Source organism: Schistosoma haematobium, chromosome 1, assembly GCF_000699445.3.
Source record: "Schistosoma haematobium chromosome 1, whole genome shotgun sequence".
Taxonomy (NCBI): domain Eukaryota; kingdom Metazoa; phylum Platyhelminthes; class Trematoda; order Strigeidida; family Schistosomatidae; genus Schistosoma; species Schistosoma haematobium.
In genome coordinates this window covers 93,171,985-93,193,637 of record NC_067196.1, presented here as the reverse complement: position 1 = coordinate 93,193,637, position 21,653 = coordinate 93,171,985, and the positions used below count along the sequence as shown (strand labels likewise).

Sequence of the window (21,653 nt, the reverse complement as noted above, 5' to 3'; positions counted from 1 at the left end):
GTATTCAGCATATGAGTTGACGCAAGTGATGAATACAACTCAACTCAATATTTTACAGCCATCACTAAATTCACTATTCTAAGTTTTTTGAAGATATTATTCTGTAAAATGACTAATCACTTATTTTCTGAAGTGACCTTAACTTTATTCATACTAAATCATGACCTTCAGATTTCGTAGTAGCTTAATATTATACAACGCTACAAAAAATGGGATCTAGTAACAGCACACTTGCTAATGTGCCCAAGGATGAGCCACTACAAAGATTTGTAGGGACTGATGGAATACCACCTAACAGTGAATATTGGAGGGAATTTTTGTCTTCTGTTGGCTCAACAACAAAAAGCAGGTGTGTGAATTTGATTCTCAGCTCACCGAACTCTTGATACAAGCTCTCTCATAGACTTTGAAAAAGCAAATAAAAGTTTGCTAAAGGATTTGAAGAAAAATAACCTTCACTCTCGTAACATTCCCAATCTCACGCAATTTCTTATATCAAAGATGTCAGAATTAATAGCCTCACCAGACATGTAGATTTATTTAACAATTATCCTGTATTTTTAGAATCGAAGACACAGTATTAATTACTCAAAATGGACTACTTATTCTACGTTTATCGGTGAAGTACTTGATGGAGCACTGCTCTGAAGCCAGATTTTTCTCTCACTTCTCTGTTAATTCTCCTGAAGGTATAATTATCTTCAGTCAAACAGTGTTTTCCCTAGGTCCTCATTGTTTGTCTGTAATTGAATGTTTGTTCCCTGTACTTTTCAGGCTCATAACTAATCTGCCTATCCAGTAAGTTCAGTTTTACCATTCATTGTTTTCAGAGACAATACTTACTTGTTGCATTGCGAAGCTCATTTGTTGTGTATAGTGTTACTCTCTAGACAAATGTATAAAGAACTATCGGCTCCTCTACCACAAGTCTACGTTTCTGTTGTCTGGGGAAAGTGGTGAGTTTATTATAGACTATTCATATGGTTTTTGTAATTCATCTCATTACCACTAAATGTTATCTCTTGCCACATTTATCCGTATCTGCTCTCCCTTCGGCGACACGGATAGTTGGTCCGGTTTCTTCGAAAAGCGCCTAGCAAGAAAGCTGACTTCGCTTATTCTACTTGATAACCTTAGTGCGCTAACCATTACCAACCTTAATTTATTACGTTGTCGCATATGAAAGTTCTCGTAACCTAAGATACCACCAGTCGTGATGAGTTGAACTCCACTCGGCTCATTAGCGTTTAGTTCAGCTCAAGATAGAAAAGTAGGATTGAAAAGTGACTGTTTGGTGCTCTAACCGGTTCCTCTGGTTACCAGAAGGGGCATCAGCCTCGTGACTTCCGAAGGAAATCGGTTTCCATCATGAGGCGTCCTCTCTTCTAAATGAAGACCTTCTGACTCCCATGGCAGAGTTTAATTGGTTTGAATTATTTTTTTCTGGTTAGCGTTTTTTAGCGAGCTAGTTTTCAACGGGATGGGGTCGCTAACGCTATTTCCAACCCTCCTCCTTTATTCGGGCTCGGGACCAACATTAGCTCTAAAGGGGCTCCAGGTGGAGTTAAGATTCCGCCTTGCAGCAACATTTTTACTCTCCTTTCCCGAAGCAGTTACTTTAAGTGTCTATCTCTTTTATTATGTATCTTTACAGGAACGCAAGTATTGCATCTCAAAATCAGATCAACTACTTTTTATTGTTGAGCCTGATTGTTTGTTAGTCGTTTCCTTCTTTTTTTTGCATTCCAGTGCATCTCTTGCTCCTGCTTTAGTTTACCGATTATTGTCTAACTTTTCTGAAAATCGTCCTGTCCCAACACTTTTACATGGCTTTGAACAGTATAGTTTAATATGGCGTGCGGCGTCGTCTATTGCAGGTATGTCTAATCTACTTTACTGCATATATATCTCCCTGGTGGACTATCTTTTCGAAGTTACTTGTTCAGGTACACCAGATTTCATGCTTAGTATTTCCGGATTTAGGGTCATAAATCTGTTCAATATAGTCACTTGGTAATGAATAATCGTTGTTAAGATTTGTGTTTACCTAGTTCGATTGTGTACAGATTTTGTGCAGATAGGGTTGGCCATGTCCGACTGCGTCCAAGCTATTGGCTTCCGTCATACTTCGTAGGTTGTTCAAAACCCGAGAAATATTGACTCGCGATGAGCAGGCTGGTTTTCGTTCTGGTCGAGGATGTATTGATCATATCTTTACCCTCCGCCAAATGTTAGAACACCGTCATACTTATCAAAGGCCAAAAGTTATAGTGTTTCTTGACATCAGGGCTGCCTTCGATTCGTTGGACAGGGCTGTTCTCTGGGATTGTCTATTAAAGAAGGATGTGCCTGAGAAGTTTATTAACATCTTAAAGGCCCTATATACAAACACTTCAGGTAGAGTGAGGGCATACAACCTTCTCTCTCCATCGTTCCATTCGAGCAGTGTGGCTAGATAGGGTTGCCCAGTCTCACCATTCCTCTTCAACTTTGCCATCGATGATATTCTGAAAACAGCTCTGATGAATGTAAGTAATGGTGGTGTGGATCTGTTGCGTGGAGAAAAACTTCTCGACCTTGAGTATGTGGACGATGTTGTCTTACTGTGCGATAATGCCCGAGGCATGCAATCCGCACTTAATCAGTTAGCAATCAGTGTCCGTAGGTATGTGCTTTGCACCTTCGAAGTGCAAAGTACTTCTACAAGACTGGCAGGATTCTAATCCTGTACTCACCCTGGACGGTGAGCAGATAGAAGTAGTCGAGAAGTTGGTGTATCTAGGTAGCTGCATAAGTGCTGGTGGGGGCGTGAGTGATGAGATCAATTCACGTATATTGAAAGCCAGAGCGGCTTATGCCAATCTGGGCTATCTTTGGCACCTTCGTGATGTCAGTCTGGCTGTAAAAGGTCGGATCTACAGCGCGTCGGCGAGAGCAGTTTCGCTCTATGCTTGTGAAACGTGGCCTCTTCGAGTTGAGGACGTTAGACGACTCTGTATTTGATCACCGTTGTCTCCTAAGGATTGCTGATATCCAGTGGCGTCACCATGTCAGCAATGCAGAGGTTTGTCATCGTGTGTTCGTGTGCAGAGACGATAATGCAATTGGTGTCACTATCTTGAAACACCGACTTCGGTGGCTTTGACATATTCTACGAATATCGTCCCAGAGAATTCATCTTCGTGCATTATTTGCAGGCGCTGGGACTGGTTGGAAAAAGCGGAGAGGTGGTCAGTGTATGACATGGTGTCGTGGTATGAAAGAAAGCTGCTGCAAATGGCTGGCTTGTGTTGGTCCTTCACGACTCCCTGATTGGGGTCTGAGAGATGGTGCAACACAGTGGCTAGAGACGTTATCAGATATGTCTCAGAATAGAAGCCAGTGACGATCCTGCTGTAACCTTCTTTACTTTCTTCATAAAAAGTGGTTGTAACTTCCTTAACTACAAGTATTATTTTTGGTCGTACCTTACTGTTTCCCTCATTATTATTATTATTATTATTATTATTATTATTATTATTATTATTATTATTACACTACCATACACTAAACCGTGGTCGTTATTGTTCTCTTATTTTCCTTCTCTCTTATACGTACCGTACACCTCTTTCTCTTCCCATTCTCATTGTTATTGCTGGCACATATATATATCTGGTACCAATATTTATGTGTTCAAATAAATAATAAATAAATAAAAGCTGACAAGCTTCTGATGAAATAAGCGATGTTTAGGCAATGGTTGTCGGACCCAAATATATTCGGCTGACTTTATTCACCCATCGAGTTAGTAGCAGTAGTTGTGTTTAATGATGTACCATAGTAAATTTTGCGCTATTATTGAAATTAATCTGTCTTCTTAATTCTAGGTAGTTTAGTTACAATCGTCACATTTGGTGGTTACTTTAGTCGCACTGCCAATAGTTCAACAAAATCAGATATACAGAACAGTCCGCATGTTGCAGTTGTTGAACCAGTAAAAAATAATGTTTCCACAGATCTTTTAACATCAGAATCAACTATCAAATCAAACGAACAGTGTCATCTATTGTCAAATGTCAGCTCACTACTTTTATTGATACTTACTACTCAGGCTGGATCTATTGAAAAGACTGTATCAACTTATTCAGAAAATAATATTAAAGATTCGAATTCTTTAGGCCGAAATCCGTATCGAACAACACTTTTTTCTTTACAAGATGAAGTTACTCAAAAAAACCAGGTTGATTCAATAATGGATACAACTCACGTGCTGCCAAAGTCAAGTTAGTCTTAAGCATTAAGGCTTTTGTGCACAAGTTCACTCACTATTATTCCTTTTTATAATTATAAATAACACTAATGCTTGATTTTAATATTTATCAACACTTTAACTTCTACGAAGGTGAATTTAATGTTAATCGATAGATGAAAAGAAACATAAAAGCCTTCGGTTAAGAACTTTATGTATTGATTTCAGGTTATATAGCCAAAGTAATCTGATACGAATAGGTTAAAGTACTGATTCGCTGTTCTGATTAAAGTTAAAGAGAGCGATTTCGATAATAAACTGTAGGCTGTGCATATGCAGCTGCACTATTATGAATATTTTTATGTTCGAATAAGTATTTTATTTTAAGTTTTATGTGATATCAGAGGTTTTTAAGATATTGTTACTGGATTGTTTTTCAAAGTAATTAAAGTGTTAGCCAAGCTGAAAGGAACCAGACAACTAATGCTTATTACAACTTGAATGGTGATAATAATAATAACAATAATAGAAGTCACAGTCTTTGGTGCACCCTGATGAAATCACAAAATTCAACTGGAATAGCTCTTGATCTCTTTGCGGTTTCAATTACTCTGCAACTGAAGATCATTAACGTGTTCATGTTACTGTCTATTCCACAGTGAGTAACTTCGTATATCTCATTAGACTTACTATCGACATATATTCAAATTATCAGTATAAGGTTGTGCAGATCGTTGAGTTTAGATTCGTATAATGTGTGGATCAATGTTAGACCACCATTGAAAACCTAGAAGCAATGGACAGTCGTTTCGTTCTCATATTGGACTCCTCGGCAGTGCGCATTCACGATCTCGAGCATGAACGCTTGAACACTAGATTGAGCCGGCATCCAACAGTGTTAATGTCTAGCTTCAACCAATCCACGAAATCGCGCAACCGTTCATCATTGTCTTCAGTGAGTAACAGCCTCAAAACATACAGTTGAACTCCATTGGTCACGGCTTCTCACTAGCAGGAAACCCATCGTAAAGCCGGTCACTATTGATCACATGATTCATATTACTTTAAGAAATTGAGATAAAAGTTAAGGTATGGAAAATAAATTTCAAATGTATTAAATATTCTCATCGAAACATTAAAACGATAAGTTGAGGAAAGAAATATTTCTTTCAATTGGTTCTTCGTTAGGGCTCTGCTCTAATATATGGGTTTTACAAATTAGTGGAAAATGGATACCAATTATATTTCAAGCGAGCAAATTCAACTAAACAAACTTGTACAATGCAAGTTTTCCGTGAGGTGTAGTGGAAGAAGAATTAATGGTTGACTCGGTTGTATGTATACACGAAATAACCGAAGGACAATATAGACAAACGTACATATGGTAAAATGTTACGATCAATTGTATATGAACGTATACTATCCAATAAAGTTACTATTACAAATGCAACGGTCACATGTTTATATCTGTCCACACAACTGCTTGTTTTACTGTCATATAAATTCGTGATAAGATTGTAGATTTGAATAAATATTTATTGCATACCAAGTATGTTGAGCGGCTTCATTCGTCTTGTATATGTTATTTGTACTTCAGCCCCTCGATTACAGCCAGGTGGTGCTACATTAAATGGACATTTAAACATAGTTACTCAATCATCATCACCACAAATAAATTTCACTGCTATCTGTGATACAGCAGCTTCGACATTGTCTCAGGATAGTAGCCCACTGTTATTGTACCTTTTAGTTCATCGAAATACAAACTTTCATTCGTTCATTATGCAAGAGCGGGGTTATGAGAAAGTGGTAAGAAGTCATTTTTTATATCGTTTGTGCTACAAAACACCAACATAACGATTAATTCTGTTTCATATGCTATTGTTAGTTTCAAAGTGACTTACATTATCATTGCGATTGTAAGTGGAACAAAATTATTTGTAAAACATTACATGTAATTAGTTTATTTGGAACCATTATATAATAAATATCATATCTAGCAGACAACTATATGAGGTTAGATGTTATTGGGATGAATTGTGGAGTATTCATACTCTCATAGCATATACTCTACCACCGTATGGTAGTTTGGATGTTGTTGGAACCAAAGTTTTTATAGGAATTATTTATACTACAAAACATCTTAAAACATATACTCATACGCAATTCTATAGTACTGTTTCTAAAATAACTATTAAGTGATACGTCGTTTATCAACCATGGAGTTGTGGCTTAGTGGTTAAGGTGTTCAACTTGCTACCACTAAGTCTCAGGCTCCAACGCCCTCTTCACCTACTTCGGCTTGGTTGATCGGGAAATATCAGTAGTTTTCATACCTAAAGTCTGGCTCATATTCCAGTACTTGGTGAATGATTTAGTTCCATTATGGCCTATATGTTGATGCTTAGACGAATGCTAGGATTAACATTAGTTTTGTTAGCTTTTTGATACGGTATACTATCGCTCATATCGGCAGGTAACTCGATTCAATTAATGTACTATTTCTTCTATCCCAAACACCTTAGTTATTGGTAACTTACTGACCGGCAAACATGTCCCTTATTCAACTAAAGATTAAATTTAGCAAGTTTTATTATTTGAACAGATATCGTATGATTAAGCTAGCCATCGAACCACCTGTCCTTTCAAATTAAGAAGTTTCAGCACTGATGGTAAGCATATGGACTGGTTCGAAAGGATATACACCCGACCGTTGTTGCTACCTTGACGTGTGATCTATTTGGGTCCAACATTGGGACGAATTAGGGGGTCGCCATGTTAAAAGATGTTTTTCCTTATGCTTAAAGTTACTATTTGCAAGGAACAGGCGGTTATCTGAGCATAGCTGCAACAGACGGTCGCCATTATCTGTTCTTTGAGCCACGTTGCTATAAGATCCACCCAGGTGTCTTTCCCTATCGCCTAGTTTACCTACTTGGGCATTAAAGTCACCGGCCACTATTACTACATCCGAGCGCCTAGCTTTTAGGAGGAGGTCGGAGAGCTTTCTGTAAAACTCACCTTTTACATCATCTGTGCTGCAGTCAGTGGGAGAATAGGCAACATGGACCGATGCATAAATGTGGCTGGTCCTACGTTGTAGCTGACTGAATGAAATGATATACTAATAAATAATATTCTCAATAATTTGAATGTGTTTTGTTTGTCAGTTATGAAAATAAAATCTTGTTCTATGTACATTACCATTTCCTTTGTTAATTTATTTTCAGCTTCCACCATTATTAAATATTCTATATAAATCCCAGTCACATAATTCACATCTTGTCTACATGGCATTAATTCTGTTGTTGATATTTACGGAAAATGAACAATTTGGACGCGATATTCACACATCAGTGAGTTATTTATTTAAAACACAATTATATAGACGAAGAATATTCTTTTCAATAGTTTCTCATCAGGTTCTTGTTATAACTTGTGGCCTGAGTGCCCTGTTAATGTATAACGTAACGATACCGCCAATTAGACAGCAGTAAATTATCGATCGGACCAATGACGCGTAAGACCCGTGCGACCAGTCTAGAGTCCTTATTGGTCCTGCTTTCCGCCTAGCCCAGCCAGTTATGTCCAGAACACCAGTCTCAGCCTCTGCAATATGAATGGTTTATTTCAAACATACTGGGTTTATATACCAATCAGACAGACCACATCGTACCATAAAATGGAAAATAACATTTGTACAATATTTTGCCAAATGTGGCTGTGAAGGTGGGAGGCAGTGACTTATAGACAGGGCATAATTCAAGAATGGAAAAACGTATAATAACAGTTTATAGGTTAAAATAAAGCTTATGATAAGAGAGACATGAATATGAATAGTTTAGTTAATTAACAATTATACGATAAAAGTATACGCATTTTATCGGTTCACAAATGGATCCCAAAAATTACCATTTATTAGGCTTATCGGGACCTAACAGTTCTACAATTATAAATCCAAATTAATAATCCATTAAATTGGCCAGATTTAAGGCAGCGTATACCATTTAAAATTGTAATATGTGAATCAAGAATTGTTGTTTGTCATACAAAATCAAATCAAATCGTTACTTATATATTTATTTAAACACATAAACACTGGTACAAGGAGGCACCAAATAGATATGAGTCACATGAATCATTCGATTTATGTGAGTGCTGAGATACTGCCCGGGTGCCCTAACTGAAGTAGGTGGTTTTGTTAGGGGGACACACCCAAAGCCTTCGACCTAAAGGTCTGATCCACGAGGCAGTGGAGCAACGTCAGGAGATGCAGTCCCATGGTAGCTGGTGACCAACAGTTGGTCCATACGCTATTTGTTCCGTCAGGATACTGGAGCCCATGTGCACGATTGGTTTGGAATCAGGGTTTTCTAACTCCCCCAGGCGGACTCTCCGTGAACGCCAACCCGGTTAAGGCGCCGTACATTCTCTTTTCGTCTTCTTAATTTCGTAAAGAACATTAGTGTCTCGAGAAGGCAGTGAGTGGGACTTCCCTGGTAGTGGTCGTATGCACATGGTCATGTGATAGCATTTGGAGAGGGACAGTTGACTCTCCACTCTCGATCATACCAGGGCATTTGGGGGCCCTGGTCAATTTATTTATGTGACCAGTTACCGTAATAGTTTTGAATCTCTCTGATGAGTAATTACGTTGATTGTTTAGTTTGGACTGAAAACATAGTAAGAGGTTTATGTTCGTAATATTTAATTACTCCCGGTAAGTTGGTTTTCGTAATGAGATGTTTAAATATCTGAAGTTAATAATTCCTTATTTAACTTTTGACTGCTTCTGTTCTTGTTGTAATTAGACTGATAATTTCATCATTAAGAAATGAGTATTCAATCAGGAATTGTTACTAACTGTTATTCTCTTTAAAACTTTATTAGCCATCTCATTGTTAAGTAATTTATAAATTTTACTCATGTTTCATTACAAACGTTTTAAATTAATAAAAATTGTCGACTAAGTCGATAAAAGTGCCTCTTAGAATCAGATGTTGAATGTTGTTGAACTTTTTAGTCATATATAATTGATAAGAAAAAATTCCCTTTACTTAATTCCTAGGTTGTAGGTATCGTAGAAAAATAGTGTTTTTGAGTAGAATATTCTTTGACGTGAGATTATAAACCTCTTTCAAGTGAAAATACACTGTATTTACAATGTCGTGTAATATTTTCCATTTCCGTTTCTAATTTGATTGGTTGTTCACTTGATGTACAAAAATATTGGACTCACGTTTTTTATTTCGTATAATTGAATTATCGGCCAAGGTGTGCTGGAAGCTACTGAATCAACATATTAAAAGGTCTGTAGGAAGTTTTCTAAATACGTATTTTAAGGTGACCCAACTGCTTGGTTATTTTTTTTCGAACTAGAGGCACTTTGGACCCAGGCTCCTGAGCTTCACTCCTTTATTAATTTCTCAGCAGCTCTACATCTGAAATATTTGGCTTTCAAATATTGGTTAGTGAGTTCGACCGTTCTCCATGCGCGTGAACGCTTAACCACTGAGCCTGCATCCCACGGTGTTAATGTCTATCTTCAACCAATCCACATAAATCTGTGCTTGACAAATGAATTCCATTGTATCTACATGATTATTTATCATTCTAAATTACTTATTTTTGTGTGTTATGGTGGAAAAGATCTTCAAAAGCCGTATTCGGAATTTTTATGTTAAAATTGTTGTAGGTGCTCAAAACAAGTGATTAGTTAGTTTTAGGTACCAATACCATGGTGTAAATTAAACACTAGGTAGAGTATTAATAATAAAATAATGATATATTTTTGGTACCGCTATGAGTAAAAATTCGGGTTTCTGACGTTTAGCAACGTAGTTTAAGTTGCTTTTTCAGAGATTAAGTAAACAAACAACCGAAATAAAATTGGTCAGTTGTATACTTATTCTCCCATATAATAAAATCACCTAAGAAATTGTGTTTCGTTTTTGTATAGTATTCCAAACTAGACCAACGGCCTGCTTGAGTATCTGGACAACTTGTTCCTGCAATCTAGATATTTAAACAAGTTGTCTGTTTCTTTGTTCATTTTAACACGTCATTATGCCTAATAGTCTCATAACCTATTCAGGTGTGTTTATGAAAAGTTTAACATTTCACTGTACAAGTTACATTGTGGTCGCTGGCGATTTGCAGAGAAAAGAATTTACATTATTCTGCTAACTTCCAACTGGTGACCATTCAACATTTGTCGCCAGGATCGACCAAGAAGTAAGAAACGAAAACTTGCTGAAGTACTTTGTGCAGATAATTATGTATTGTACCAAAAGTATAATATTGAATAAAGCTAATAATACTAAAATTAGAAATATACACGGTGACCACGTGTCATAATTGTGTTACGGCCTATTAACTATTATGGTCTTTTGAAGGATGACTGGGAGGGGTCAAACCATGATGTTTCATCAATCATTGACTATTTAAATGACCTACTTAAGTACCTATGGTCTCCTTTTGTTTGTTCAAAATGCTACCCATATTCTGATGTTTTTCTGTTCTATGCGTACACTTTTGTATTAATTAATAAATGTTATTTTCTGTTCTTGCTGTTATCTACTGTTTCGTCAACTATCCAACTTATCTTTTTAAGGATATTAAATGGGTTCAGTGGTCAACAAGTCGTCGACTTTCGAATGTTTCATATGGAAGCTTAACTGTATTAGTTCTTTGTCGTACCATTCAATACCATTTGAACCAATTGAAGGTAAGATACATTATTTTTTTCGGAATTTCTTTACATCTGTTTCATTTATGAGCTTTCTGAAGTCCGTCGCTGTCAAAAATGCATAATTACTTCCTTAGCTTTATATAATAATTGAATAGAAATTCAATTTGTAGAATATTTATTCAGTGTCATTTATCATGTTTAGTTCACCAGTTGGATTAATTTTCTCAGGAATTAGTGTTTTTTTATGGTCGAATAAGGTAGCTTCACATTTAGGTATATAGGCATCTTTCATCAATACTAAACTGCTACATCAGAACGTTTGTTTCAAGTGGCTTAATTTCTTCCTTATTTCCCCTTGGGTTCTTTGTTGCATTATATTATTTGTGCACTCCGTACACTCGTACTTGTTTCATATTGAGCATTCTTAGTATGTGCTTAATTAATGAATAAGTAGATTGTCTATGATACTCTTTAGATTAAACCTTTAAACTACGAATTCAAAAGCAATACAAAACAAATGAGTATAATCTCTGGTATTTTCGCTGAATATCTTGTCACATCATGTCTTCGTCTGTATTGTACCAATTATGATTTTTAATTGTATAATAGGATTGTACGTTTTTGACGTATTGTAGGCATAACTTCGATTTCTTACTAGTCTCATCATCCATCGTTTTCATAATTAGCAGTTGAAACTATTTACATGACTTCGTATTGTGTTATGATATTTATTGACTACCTTTTTCTTTGTGTACATGATTATCTTTTTAGATGGTAATCAAGAAGTTATTTTAAAATTTATTTTTATCTGTTTGATATGAATTAAAATTTTAAAAAACTTCAACATACAACTGTAAACTATAAGTAAATGTTATTCTTTATTAATTAGGACAAATACCTTCATGTTAATATTTTGGCAACTCTAGCAAACTTATCCCCCCGAATTACTAAACTTCATCCTCATGCATGTGATACACTAGTTGGGTAAGTAATTTTACATAATCATTTTTTTTTACACCTTGGATGTAGTTATTAATTTAAAAAAAATTACAATTATTCAGATTTTTTTTACCTAATTATTAGTTTTCATGAAACATAAATAGTACCTTTGAATCTTATCACGATTTCACTTTTCTCTCAAATAATATCTGTCGTTATTATCGTAACTATAAATTGGTTTATTAATACATAATACGATATAATATAACTACTCACTACACTTTCTTATGTGTCCTCTAAACAATTAATTGCCAAATATTTTCGTAGTTTAAAATCTTAGTTGGACTAACATTGAGAATTAGGGACTATTGTGATATCGTTTATTCGTAATATGGGATTCATCGACAGTGCAGATCCAGGATTCCGCTTTAGAAAATCGAATCCAGGACCTTCAATTTCACACACGAATGCCTAATCTCTTAACCACTAGACTCTCGTCAATTCACGATATTGTGTGATCATCTTCCATTGCGTATGCCAGCGACCATACCACGTTGAAAGCACCACTTCTCGTCCGATCACCTCAGTTAAGCAACGTTGAGCCCGGTCAGTACTTGCATGGGTGACCGGCTGAGAATACCGGGTGTCGCAGGCTTTTAACACCCCCAACACACAAACACGCCCCCAAATGCCCTGGTACGGCCGAGAGTGGGGAGAGTCCACTCTCTCTCTCTCGAAATACCCTCACATGTCCACACGTATATAGCCTCTGCCAGAAAAGTTCTACTCACTGCCTTCTCGCGGCGGGGGTGTTTACGAAAATAAGAAGACGAAAAGCGAATGTCCGGCGCTTTAACCGGATTCCAAACCAATGACGCACATGGGCTCCAGTATCCTGCGGGAACAAATGGCGTATGAACCAATCGTTAGTCACCGGCTTACATGGTACTGCATCTCCTTACGATGCTCCACTGCCTTGTGGGTTAGACTTTCAGGTCGAAGGCTCGGGGTGTGGTCCCCTAAGAAAACCACCTGTTTCAGTTTGGGCACCCGGGCAGTATCACAGCCCCCATACATATCGAATGAGATTTGTGTTCCGCATATGTATTTGGTGCTTCCTTGTACCAATATCTATGTGTTAAAATAAATAAATAAATAAATAATTCCATTGCGTATTGTGGATCACTGTCTCGCGACCGTTATTGTTACCTTGACGTGGTGGTCATGCCTGTCTATCGTGATGAAGCAACCAAGCTATACTGGCTGGAACAACCGTTCCTCAAGGTCCTACCATGTCAGACAGGTCGGTTGAAGAGTGCTAAGACTAAAAGCAACAAACCTAAGGTCCGAAGGTGAAGTCGTACTGCTGACTGTGTAGAGGTGTGACGGCAGTAAGGTGTTTCCTTTAGACAACCAGCATAACATCGATGCTGCCTTCCTACACGGAGGGGTGGGGTTAGAAAAGGTCGACTTTGAAAATGCGCACCTCGTCTTATCCCACGGATATCCGTCTCTGAAGGTAACGTCTCAACAAGTACGGAGCTAACACAAAAATCACCCATATAAAGGTCGTGTGTGACCGACCTCAAACATTTGTCCCTTGGGCACTATGGTAACGCTCTCAAGTCACTAGGACCACCTCTAATCGAAATTCCTTTTCAGGTACCTCCAGAAGAACCCTTCCACGGTGTGGGCAACCGGGAAGTAATAATCGCCCTCAAACCTCTAACAGCACTCAAGACCACTGTATTCATAATCAACTTCCCTCTTCAATTCCTATTAGTGCTTTGAAGAAAGTGTGTAATTTTCGTAGGTAAAGTCTCTTTAAGTTTCATACGGATTCGCTCATCTTTTTTGTGTTTTTTGCCGTACTTTTAAGGACGTCATTACTCAATAGCTCCTTGTTTAATCCGTTCTTCGTTGGTCTCTCTCAATAAATATTCACAGAAATGTTTGTTTTTTGGATAAGCTGAAGTCAGAGGAAAAAAGAATTCAATATTTATTATATTTGAATCATATCTAATAGATGCTCATTATTCTTTTATTATAGTTATCAGCACTTTGATCACTTCACAAATTAACATATTTCAAAGCATTCAGAAAAATACATTAACATTAAGAATAAATTTACTAGGCTATAATGATTTTACTGGTTAGTAAATCGGGGTTACTGCGGAAATCTGTTGTAACGTGTGGACTGCAGGTTTTGATAAGCAGCGTATATATCGATCGGATTAGTGACATGTAAACACGTAATGAACGACCTAGAGTCCCGATTGGCCCTGCTTCCCTGTCTAGCCCAGCCAGTTGAGTCCAGAACGCAAGTCACAGCCTCTCAGATATGAATCACTGTATTTCAGACATACTCTGTTTATATACCAACCAAACAAACCACATCGTACCACAAAATAGAAAACAACATTTACACAATATTTAACAAGTGAAACAAATATCGACCAATAGGAAATGTCCATTTAACATCCAAGGATACCATTCGACTTTACACGATAATTATTGGTATATTCCTCTGCATACCTAACAAAATCAATCAAGATAATGTGCTACGTGAAATTTGCAAGGAATGTTGCATTACATGTATGACTTTCATCATTTCCAACGCTGGAAATTAAACCCATTATTTCTTCTATATCAGTAGATGGTTATTCTATTGACTTCTAAATTCAATGATGTCTTCTTGTTTGTATATTTTCAGTTTACTGCAATTATTGATCAAGCGTCATAATAAAACGGTGGACATTTTGCGTAAAATGTCTGATGACAACCAATCACAATCGGCTGCCGAAATCACTAAACTTCTATCAAATACATCACTTATATCATCTGATACACAGGAAGAAATGGTTCGTTTTTGTTGTTTTATGATATGAAAATATGGTTAATGAGAGTATTGTTCAGGTGGTCGTGGCACCGTATATTATGTCACATTCGTTGATTTCATAAACTATTGATCCTTTCTGTTGTGACTTTATGTCCGGTTAGTTACCACATGATTTATCCGCTGATGAAAATACGACTTATACAGTCTTAGCACGGTGCCAAAGCAATGACGTTCAACCGGTATGAGCAGCCTAGCGTCTTTATTGGTTCTATGTTCGCCTAGCCCGTCCAGTTGAGTCCAGAACACCAATACCAGCTTCTAGTATGTGAATCGAATCGAATCATTTATTTCAGACATACTGGGTCTATATATCAAACAAACAAACCGCAACGCACCATAAAATAAGAAATAACATTTGTACACAATAAGGCCAAAAAGTGGTTGTGAACGTGGGAGGAAGTAGTCAATAAACTGAACATAGCTTAAGAACAGTAAACCGTACAAAAATAACTTATAGAACAAAATAAAGCTTATGATAAGAGGAATATAAATATACATAATCTAGTTACTGAATATTTATACCATGAGAATATATAAATAATATTAGTCCATTAATAGGTCTCAGACGTTACTCGTAATGTAATCTTCACTAGGATATAACACTTTCTATGTTTACTCATTATTTTCATGTAATTATCTTACGAGTAGTAGTGTTATAACCTTTGCTTCGTATAGCGCTTTGTTACTGAACGTGCGTAGAAGATACTAGTTTCTATGTGATGATGCACATTTTAACATTTCCCACATATAATTTTATTCAACATATTCGTAGTTTTACTCAGTTACAGAACAGGAATAATCATCTACTAATATCCTTATCAGTAGTAAGTTGAAATATCAGTTTCACTGAAGGTCTGACCTTGTTAAGTCGTTTAGAATTCAAAGAATAAACGTTTGTATCTTCTTAAAGTACAAATAAAGCTAATCAAATTTCTTTACAAAATTACTGATTTCGTATTTGTGTTTTAAAATGAATTTCATCATTTAACCTCTTGTATTTATAGTTCAACGTGTGTAATGAAGGTCTTTGTTTAATTCTTTACAGCAAAACAATTAATATTAACTTAACGTTCATTTGAAAATTACCTATCACAGACAGGTTTTGTCTATCTCTAATATTTTTTTAGTTGTTACCCTCGTTACGATAACCTACGACCAATATCTGTTTTTTATTGTAGGTTCAAGAATTAGCCTTACTTGAAGAAGTAATTCGAATGCTGTTAGAAATTATTAATTCAATTCTTACACATACGATGGTGTCGAATCCAGATTTAATTTATTCTCTTTTGTATAAAAGGGATTCATTCACATCACTTCGTTCACATCCATCGTTTCAGGTTAGAGTTGTTCATGTAATTGAATTTTCCATTACCTTTATCTTTAATCATTTTCAGGTAATATAGTAGTGATTGTTACGAAAGAACTACTCAAAAAACACTTACATAAACCCATCCCAAAAAATCAAAATGTGACAAATGCTCACTGTTCTAGTCAACTTTAATTTCTTCAATAATCTGACCATCAAATTTGCTTATTAGAACAAATTTGTTTCGACGCTGAAATTAAGCGATAGATTTACTTCTGCGATATTTCAATACTGGCAACACAATTTTTCACAATACGTAATTATGTAATTAATTTAAAAGCAGATGCATAGACCGTTTTTCTTTGTAACTATAAACATAGAATTGGAACTAGTGTGCCTGGGATAGTAGGTTGTAAAAGGAATAACCTACGCCTGTTATCCCTCATGGAGGAGCATAGGCCGCTCTCCAGCATTCTCCATACAACTATGTCCTGGGCAACCCTTCCCAGTTGCTATTCATCCTTTTCATGTCTGTTTCGAATTCTCGACGTAGTGTGTTCTTTGGTCTTCCTCTTTTCAGTTTCCATTTAGGGTTCCAAGTTAGCACATTTCTAGTGATACGGTTTGATGATTTCCATGATGTATGTCATATTCATTTCCATCGTCTTTTCCTAATTTCCTCTTCAGATGGGAGCTGGTTTCTTCTCTCCCACAATAGGTTGTTGCTGATGGTATCCGGCCAACAGATATTGAGTATCTTGCTTAGACAATTTTTATAAATACTTGTAGATGTTTGATGATGGCTGTAGTAGTTCTCCACGTTTCAGCTTCGTACAGTAGGACTGACTGTCTTGACATTCGTATTGAAGATTCAGACTTTAAAATTGGTTGGCAGTTGTTTTGAGTTCTATATGTTCCTCAATTGTAGGAATACTACCTCTGCTTCTCCAAACCTTGTCCTTACGTCTGCATCAGATCCGCGCTGTTCATCGATGGTGCTGACCAGATACGTGAAAGTTTCCACGTGTTCCAGAGCTTCTCCTTCAAGAATGATTGAGTTGAATAGCAACTGGGAAGGATTTTCCAGGACAGAGGTGGATGAAAAATACTGATGGCCGGCCTATACTCTAACACAAGGTATAACGGGCGTAAATAATTAGGTAATGCTGCATAGGACTGACTAACGTTTTCACTGTATTAAAACTCATATGATTAGTATCTGAATATTGCATTTTATCTAAACAAGCACCTACCTCGTTATCAGTAGTAGCATGGCCAATCGAGTCCCTCTATTCCAACTTCACTAATGATTATTATTCTTTGATATAATGGTCTAGATATTAATTACTTTTCATCTTTCTAATGATAAACTCGCTTATATCTGTGTTTCTTATTGATAAAAAGATTCAAGTATCTGTACTAGTTGTTTAATTCCAATATAACATCATACTATGTATTTCATAATTTTGAAATTTCAGAATGTGGTACAAAACATTGATATTGTTTTAACTCATTTTTCAAAGAAAATTGAATTAGAATTAGGACCTCAACCAACTCAACCACAAGCTGTTATGCAAGTGATTATAAAACATGTTGGTAATACTCAAAGAAGTTGTAATCTGAAAGTAATTTAACAAATATTATCGATCATTCTGTTAAGATTTATAATTTTTCACGTTTTTTAATCTTTGTCTACTTTAAATAATAACAAAATTAATGACAGGAAGTGAAAAGTAGAAACAGATGGTTAACAATAAACGAAATTCTGGATTTTTATACAATCCACTGTTACCAATGAAAATTGCTTTTTCTGATCACAAGTAGTAGTTGCCTACGTAATTCATTGAGTATCTGTTGTAAATCTGTCGTAACTATACAACTATCTCATTTTCAAGAACTTTCGTACAAATTTAAATGATTAGTTTCACAATATTTAGGCGCTTAGTTGACGTAAGACATTAAGGATAAAGAACATATTTGTAAAATGTCAGCTCAAACTACAGTTGAGCGTCGATGGTGTGTTTATTTAATGAGGAAATGGTTATAAGATAGAAAATAGTATTAACGGTGGTTTGTTTATGAATTCTATTCACAGTATTTAAAGCGAATTTCTTGTATGAACTATATATTTGCGTGTTAGCATTAAGTACTTGTAGTATGTGTTCAGAATAAAATCTCGTGTTTCAGAAATAGACTCGATTATATTCGTTTTTTGATTCTGTGGAACTTTAAATCCTTTCATCCACACAGATCCCTTAATAAATGTATACACAGCAAGAATAACAAGGTTTAAAAAATAAAATGAATTCATTCTCTTTCACGGTTTTTCATCAGTTACATGCAACCTAAAACTAAGATTATTAATGTAATTATTAGCATACTTTATTAGCATAATTTAGTGTGTGAAATTTAAGTAAATGTTCGGTATGTTACTAAAATCATTTGACCCAAAGTGTATGAAGAAACATAGTTAAGATCAACGTGTATCACTATACTGTAAAGTAATAATGGAGAGTAGAACAGATGTTATAGTTCTTAATAATCATAATCAAGATAATATATGTTGTGAAAGTGATGAAGTTGGTGTCTAGATAATTACACAACACGATAAAATAAACAAGTATGTGAATATCAATAAGGTTGTGTGATAGATGAATTTCAGAAGACGAAGGAATATTAAAGATAAAAAGCTTGTGGACAGGGTTGAATAAACGAACTTCATAGAAGTTATAAGATAAGTATCCAATCATAATGGCAGGGAAAGGTTAATCACCCTTTCCTGTTGTATATATAGATAAGGTCAAAAACGTTTGAAAGCGATTGCCTCAGCCAAACGGAATAAAATGGCTGTTTTCTATTCGTTTATTATATTAGATCCATTACCCACATTCACGTCATGTCCACTATATCCATTAGGTGTCTGGCTATTTCACTTGTAAAGATTTTACTCCCTTTCAGCAGTAGGTTCCTGGGAATGTGTTCAGAAAACCTAGTAAAGGCCCTTCTCTCTACCCTTCTTATATACTTACTACGGCAGGTACATGTAAATTCATAAACGTAATTGGATATGACATCGGGAGGATATAGATGTATTTTTGAATGGTGTAAAAAACACTTGGTATTGTATAGTGAAACTAATTAGGCAGCAGGAAGACTTCTTTTCAGTGCCGCCGCATCATTTATCCCCAGCATATAGGTGAGAATTGGAATTGGTTTCACTTGATAATTAGTGATTCATATGCCATAAAACTTGGTTATATCAATTGTTGTCCACTAACTACTCACATCATAGACTTATATTAACATATAAAGAAAAGTGTAAGTCACCCTCATAAAGTAATGTCAATTAGTTTCATGTCTTCCTCCCCTAGCTTACACATGTTCTTTGTATTCTACTTTTTGTACCCCAGAAATTCCCAGATCTGAAATTTAAATATGTAGAAGAAGAATCCCCAGATGAATTTTTCATACCATACGTTTGGTCTGTTGTACGACGCCAGTCAGGCATACATTTTAAGTCTGAATCGCTATTGTTATTCTCGGCTGCTCCTCAAAACATTCAAAATACAACTGAAAACGACGACATTAGTGAAGACAATGATAGTGTTATGAATAATGGCGAATCAAATCATGAGCAAGTACTGGTATAACCATGTCAAACAAGTTTTCTGAACAACCCTCGTTCTATGAGTGCTTGCTGCTAATTCTGTTGTTAAATGTGTTCAGTGTCATGATTTTGACGATAATGAACTTTTATGAAATTTCCTCTTTCAGCTGTCTGTGATCAATATCATGGTTTCGTTTGAATTTAGTTCTTTTTTCTTTTCTTCACTTTCAATTTTGTTTCTAGTTACACTTATTGTCTTTTTTTTTTACAAACTTTTCATATTTTAATAAAATAGAAAGTTTTTCCATAGGAATTAGTGTCTGATTTCCACCTTGTGTTGGTTATATCATTAAAAAAGGAAAGGTGAATCTGCTCACTTTCTATTAATTAATTACTACTTATTTATATGAGATCGTAATGCATTTACTTTGCCTTAGAGTCAACACAGTCACGGTGAAAACGTTTCCTTGGGAAAATTGAGCCGTTTGATTATTATCATGACTATTCCTCATTACGTTTTGTTCATTAGTGAATTGGGATGTTTACGGACCGTAATATTGGACTGTCTATCTATATGTTCTGTTCTATGCCAAGAATGATGAAAGTTACAAATAGTTTATAATAAGGACAAGTTGAACAAAGAAATATTTCTCTTCAACTAGTTCCTCATCAGGACTCCACACCAATATTTATGTTTTTTTTCAAATGAGTAGGAAGTCAGTACCAATTAGTTGGTGATCAGTCAACTTAACAATATAGTAATCAGTTAGCTACACAACGTTTAGAAAATTAAAACTAAAGTGACTTTTCATAATCAGCTGTTTATTATAAGTAGTTACATAAGAGTAGGAATAGGAATTGAAACTGGGTTTTTTTTCACTGTGAAATTAATGATAAGTAATTAGTACGACGGATGGAGTGGAAGTTAGATAACAAGATTATTAAACTCATTTGTAAAACTTATATTAATGAAGAGCTAGTTGGAAAGAAATATTTCTTTGTTCAGCTTGTCTTTTCAGTGTATCATTGGAAATATTTAATGAAATAATTTGTTCACAGAGATTATGTAAATAAATAAGGTAATATGAGTAGAGTCAAGTCAGGTGACTAAAATGAAATCACAAATAAATCTCAAATAACCAATCAAGATATTATTCCATTATATATGTATCGGAAGTTGCATAGTGGTTGCCTTATCTATGAGGTAGTTTTGATAGTCTATTTACTATACTTCAGTGCACGTTCGTTAGAATTTATCAACTTTACACTTGAACAAATTACAATCAATGATGCAAAATTGTGAACATAAGGAAAACGATCGTACGCCCGTTACTTCTAATCGACCGAATTTAATTGTTTTCCAGATTTCTTGAACCCTTTTCTTCTGAGAATAAGGCAGCAAATCGGGGGTTGAAATAGCAGTAAAAATACATGGCATCTGCAAAGAAACGTTTTATGTTGTTACCTAAATCTTATACAGGTCGGTTGGACCATATCTACGAAACATAGACATAATTGCCAACACACGACCGAAGTTGCATTTCTTAACAGTGATGAAATAGTCCGATCCGTTGGTTCGAGTTTTGAGGTATTTTTCATCATTAATAGGTGTACGGAATAAGTGGATGTGGTTTTTGAAGGCTCTTTATATGAACACTTAGTTGAGTCAGAACTTAAAAATGACCTGTCATTAGAATCGTCAGATTCAACTGGTGTTTGCTAATGTTGCCCGCTTTACCGGAAACTCCGAATCTCCTCTGAGGACGGTGAATATACGGGATATGTTTCTGCTCCTCAATTGCTTGAAAACTGGTGTGCATCATCGTCTTTAAGCATACATTCTTTTACGAATATCTCAAATTCAATTATAGTTTTAATCACTATCATTGGTACTATTATTATTCCCTTTTATTAGTTTCATCTCATACTGATTTTTAATGGCAACTTCAGCTAACGCACATTTATGCTAGGCTCTACGTAGAT

General features: G+C 35.7%; 1 protein-coding gene across 2 annotated transcripts; it reads left to right on the top strand.

Annotated features, from left to right (window-relative positions):
* Nucleotides 1-161: 161 nt before the first annotated feature.
* On the top strand, nt 162-21,218 carry MS3_00002493 (uncharacterized protein; the record flags this gene model as incomplete). Of its 2 annotated transcripts, XM_035730115.2 has the most annotated exons (15): nt 162-349; nt 393-530; nt 565-689; nt 726-798; nt 831-956; nt 1,750-1,877; nt 3,867-4,262; nt 5,826-6,037; nt 7,459-7,584; nt 10,842-10,955; nt 11,809-11,903; nt 14,572-14,719; nt 15,936-16,094; nt 17,542-17,688; nt 19,474-19,713. In XM_035730115.2, the coding sequence occupies exons 1-15, from the start codon at nt 210-212 to the stop codon at nt 19,711-19,713; spliced, it is 2,367 nt and encodes a 788-aa protein (XP_035588083.1). In that variant the 5' UTR covers nt 162-209. The 2 variants fall into 2 exon arrangements, with proteins under 2 accessions (XP_035588083.1, XP_051075588.1); XM_051210093.1 differs by having other exon boundaries at nt 162-530; nt 14,572-16,094; nt 17,542-21,218.
* Nucleotides 21,219-21,653: the final 435 nt, after the last annotated feature.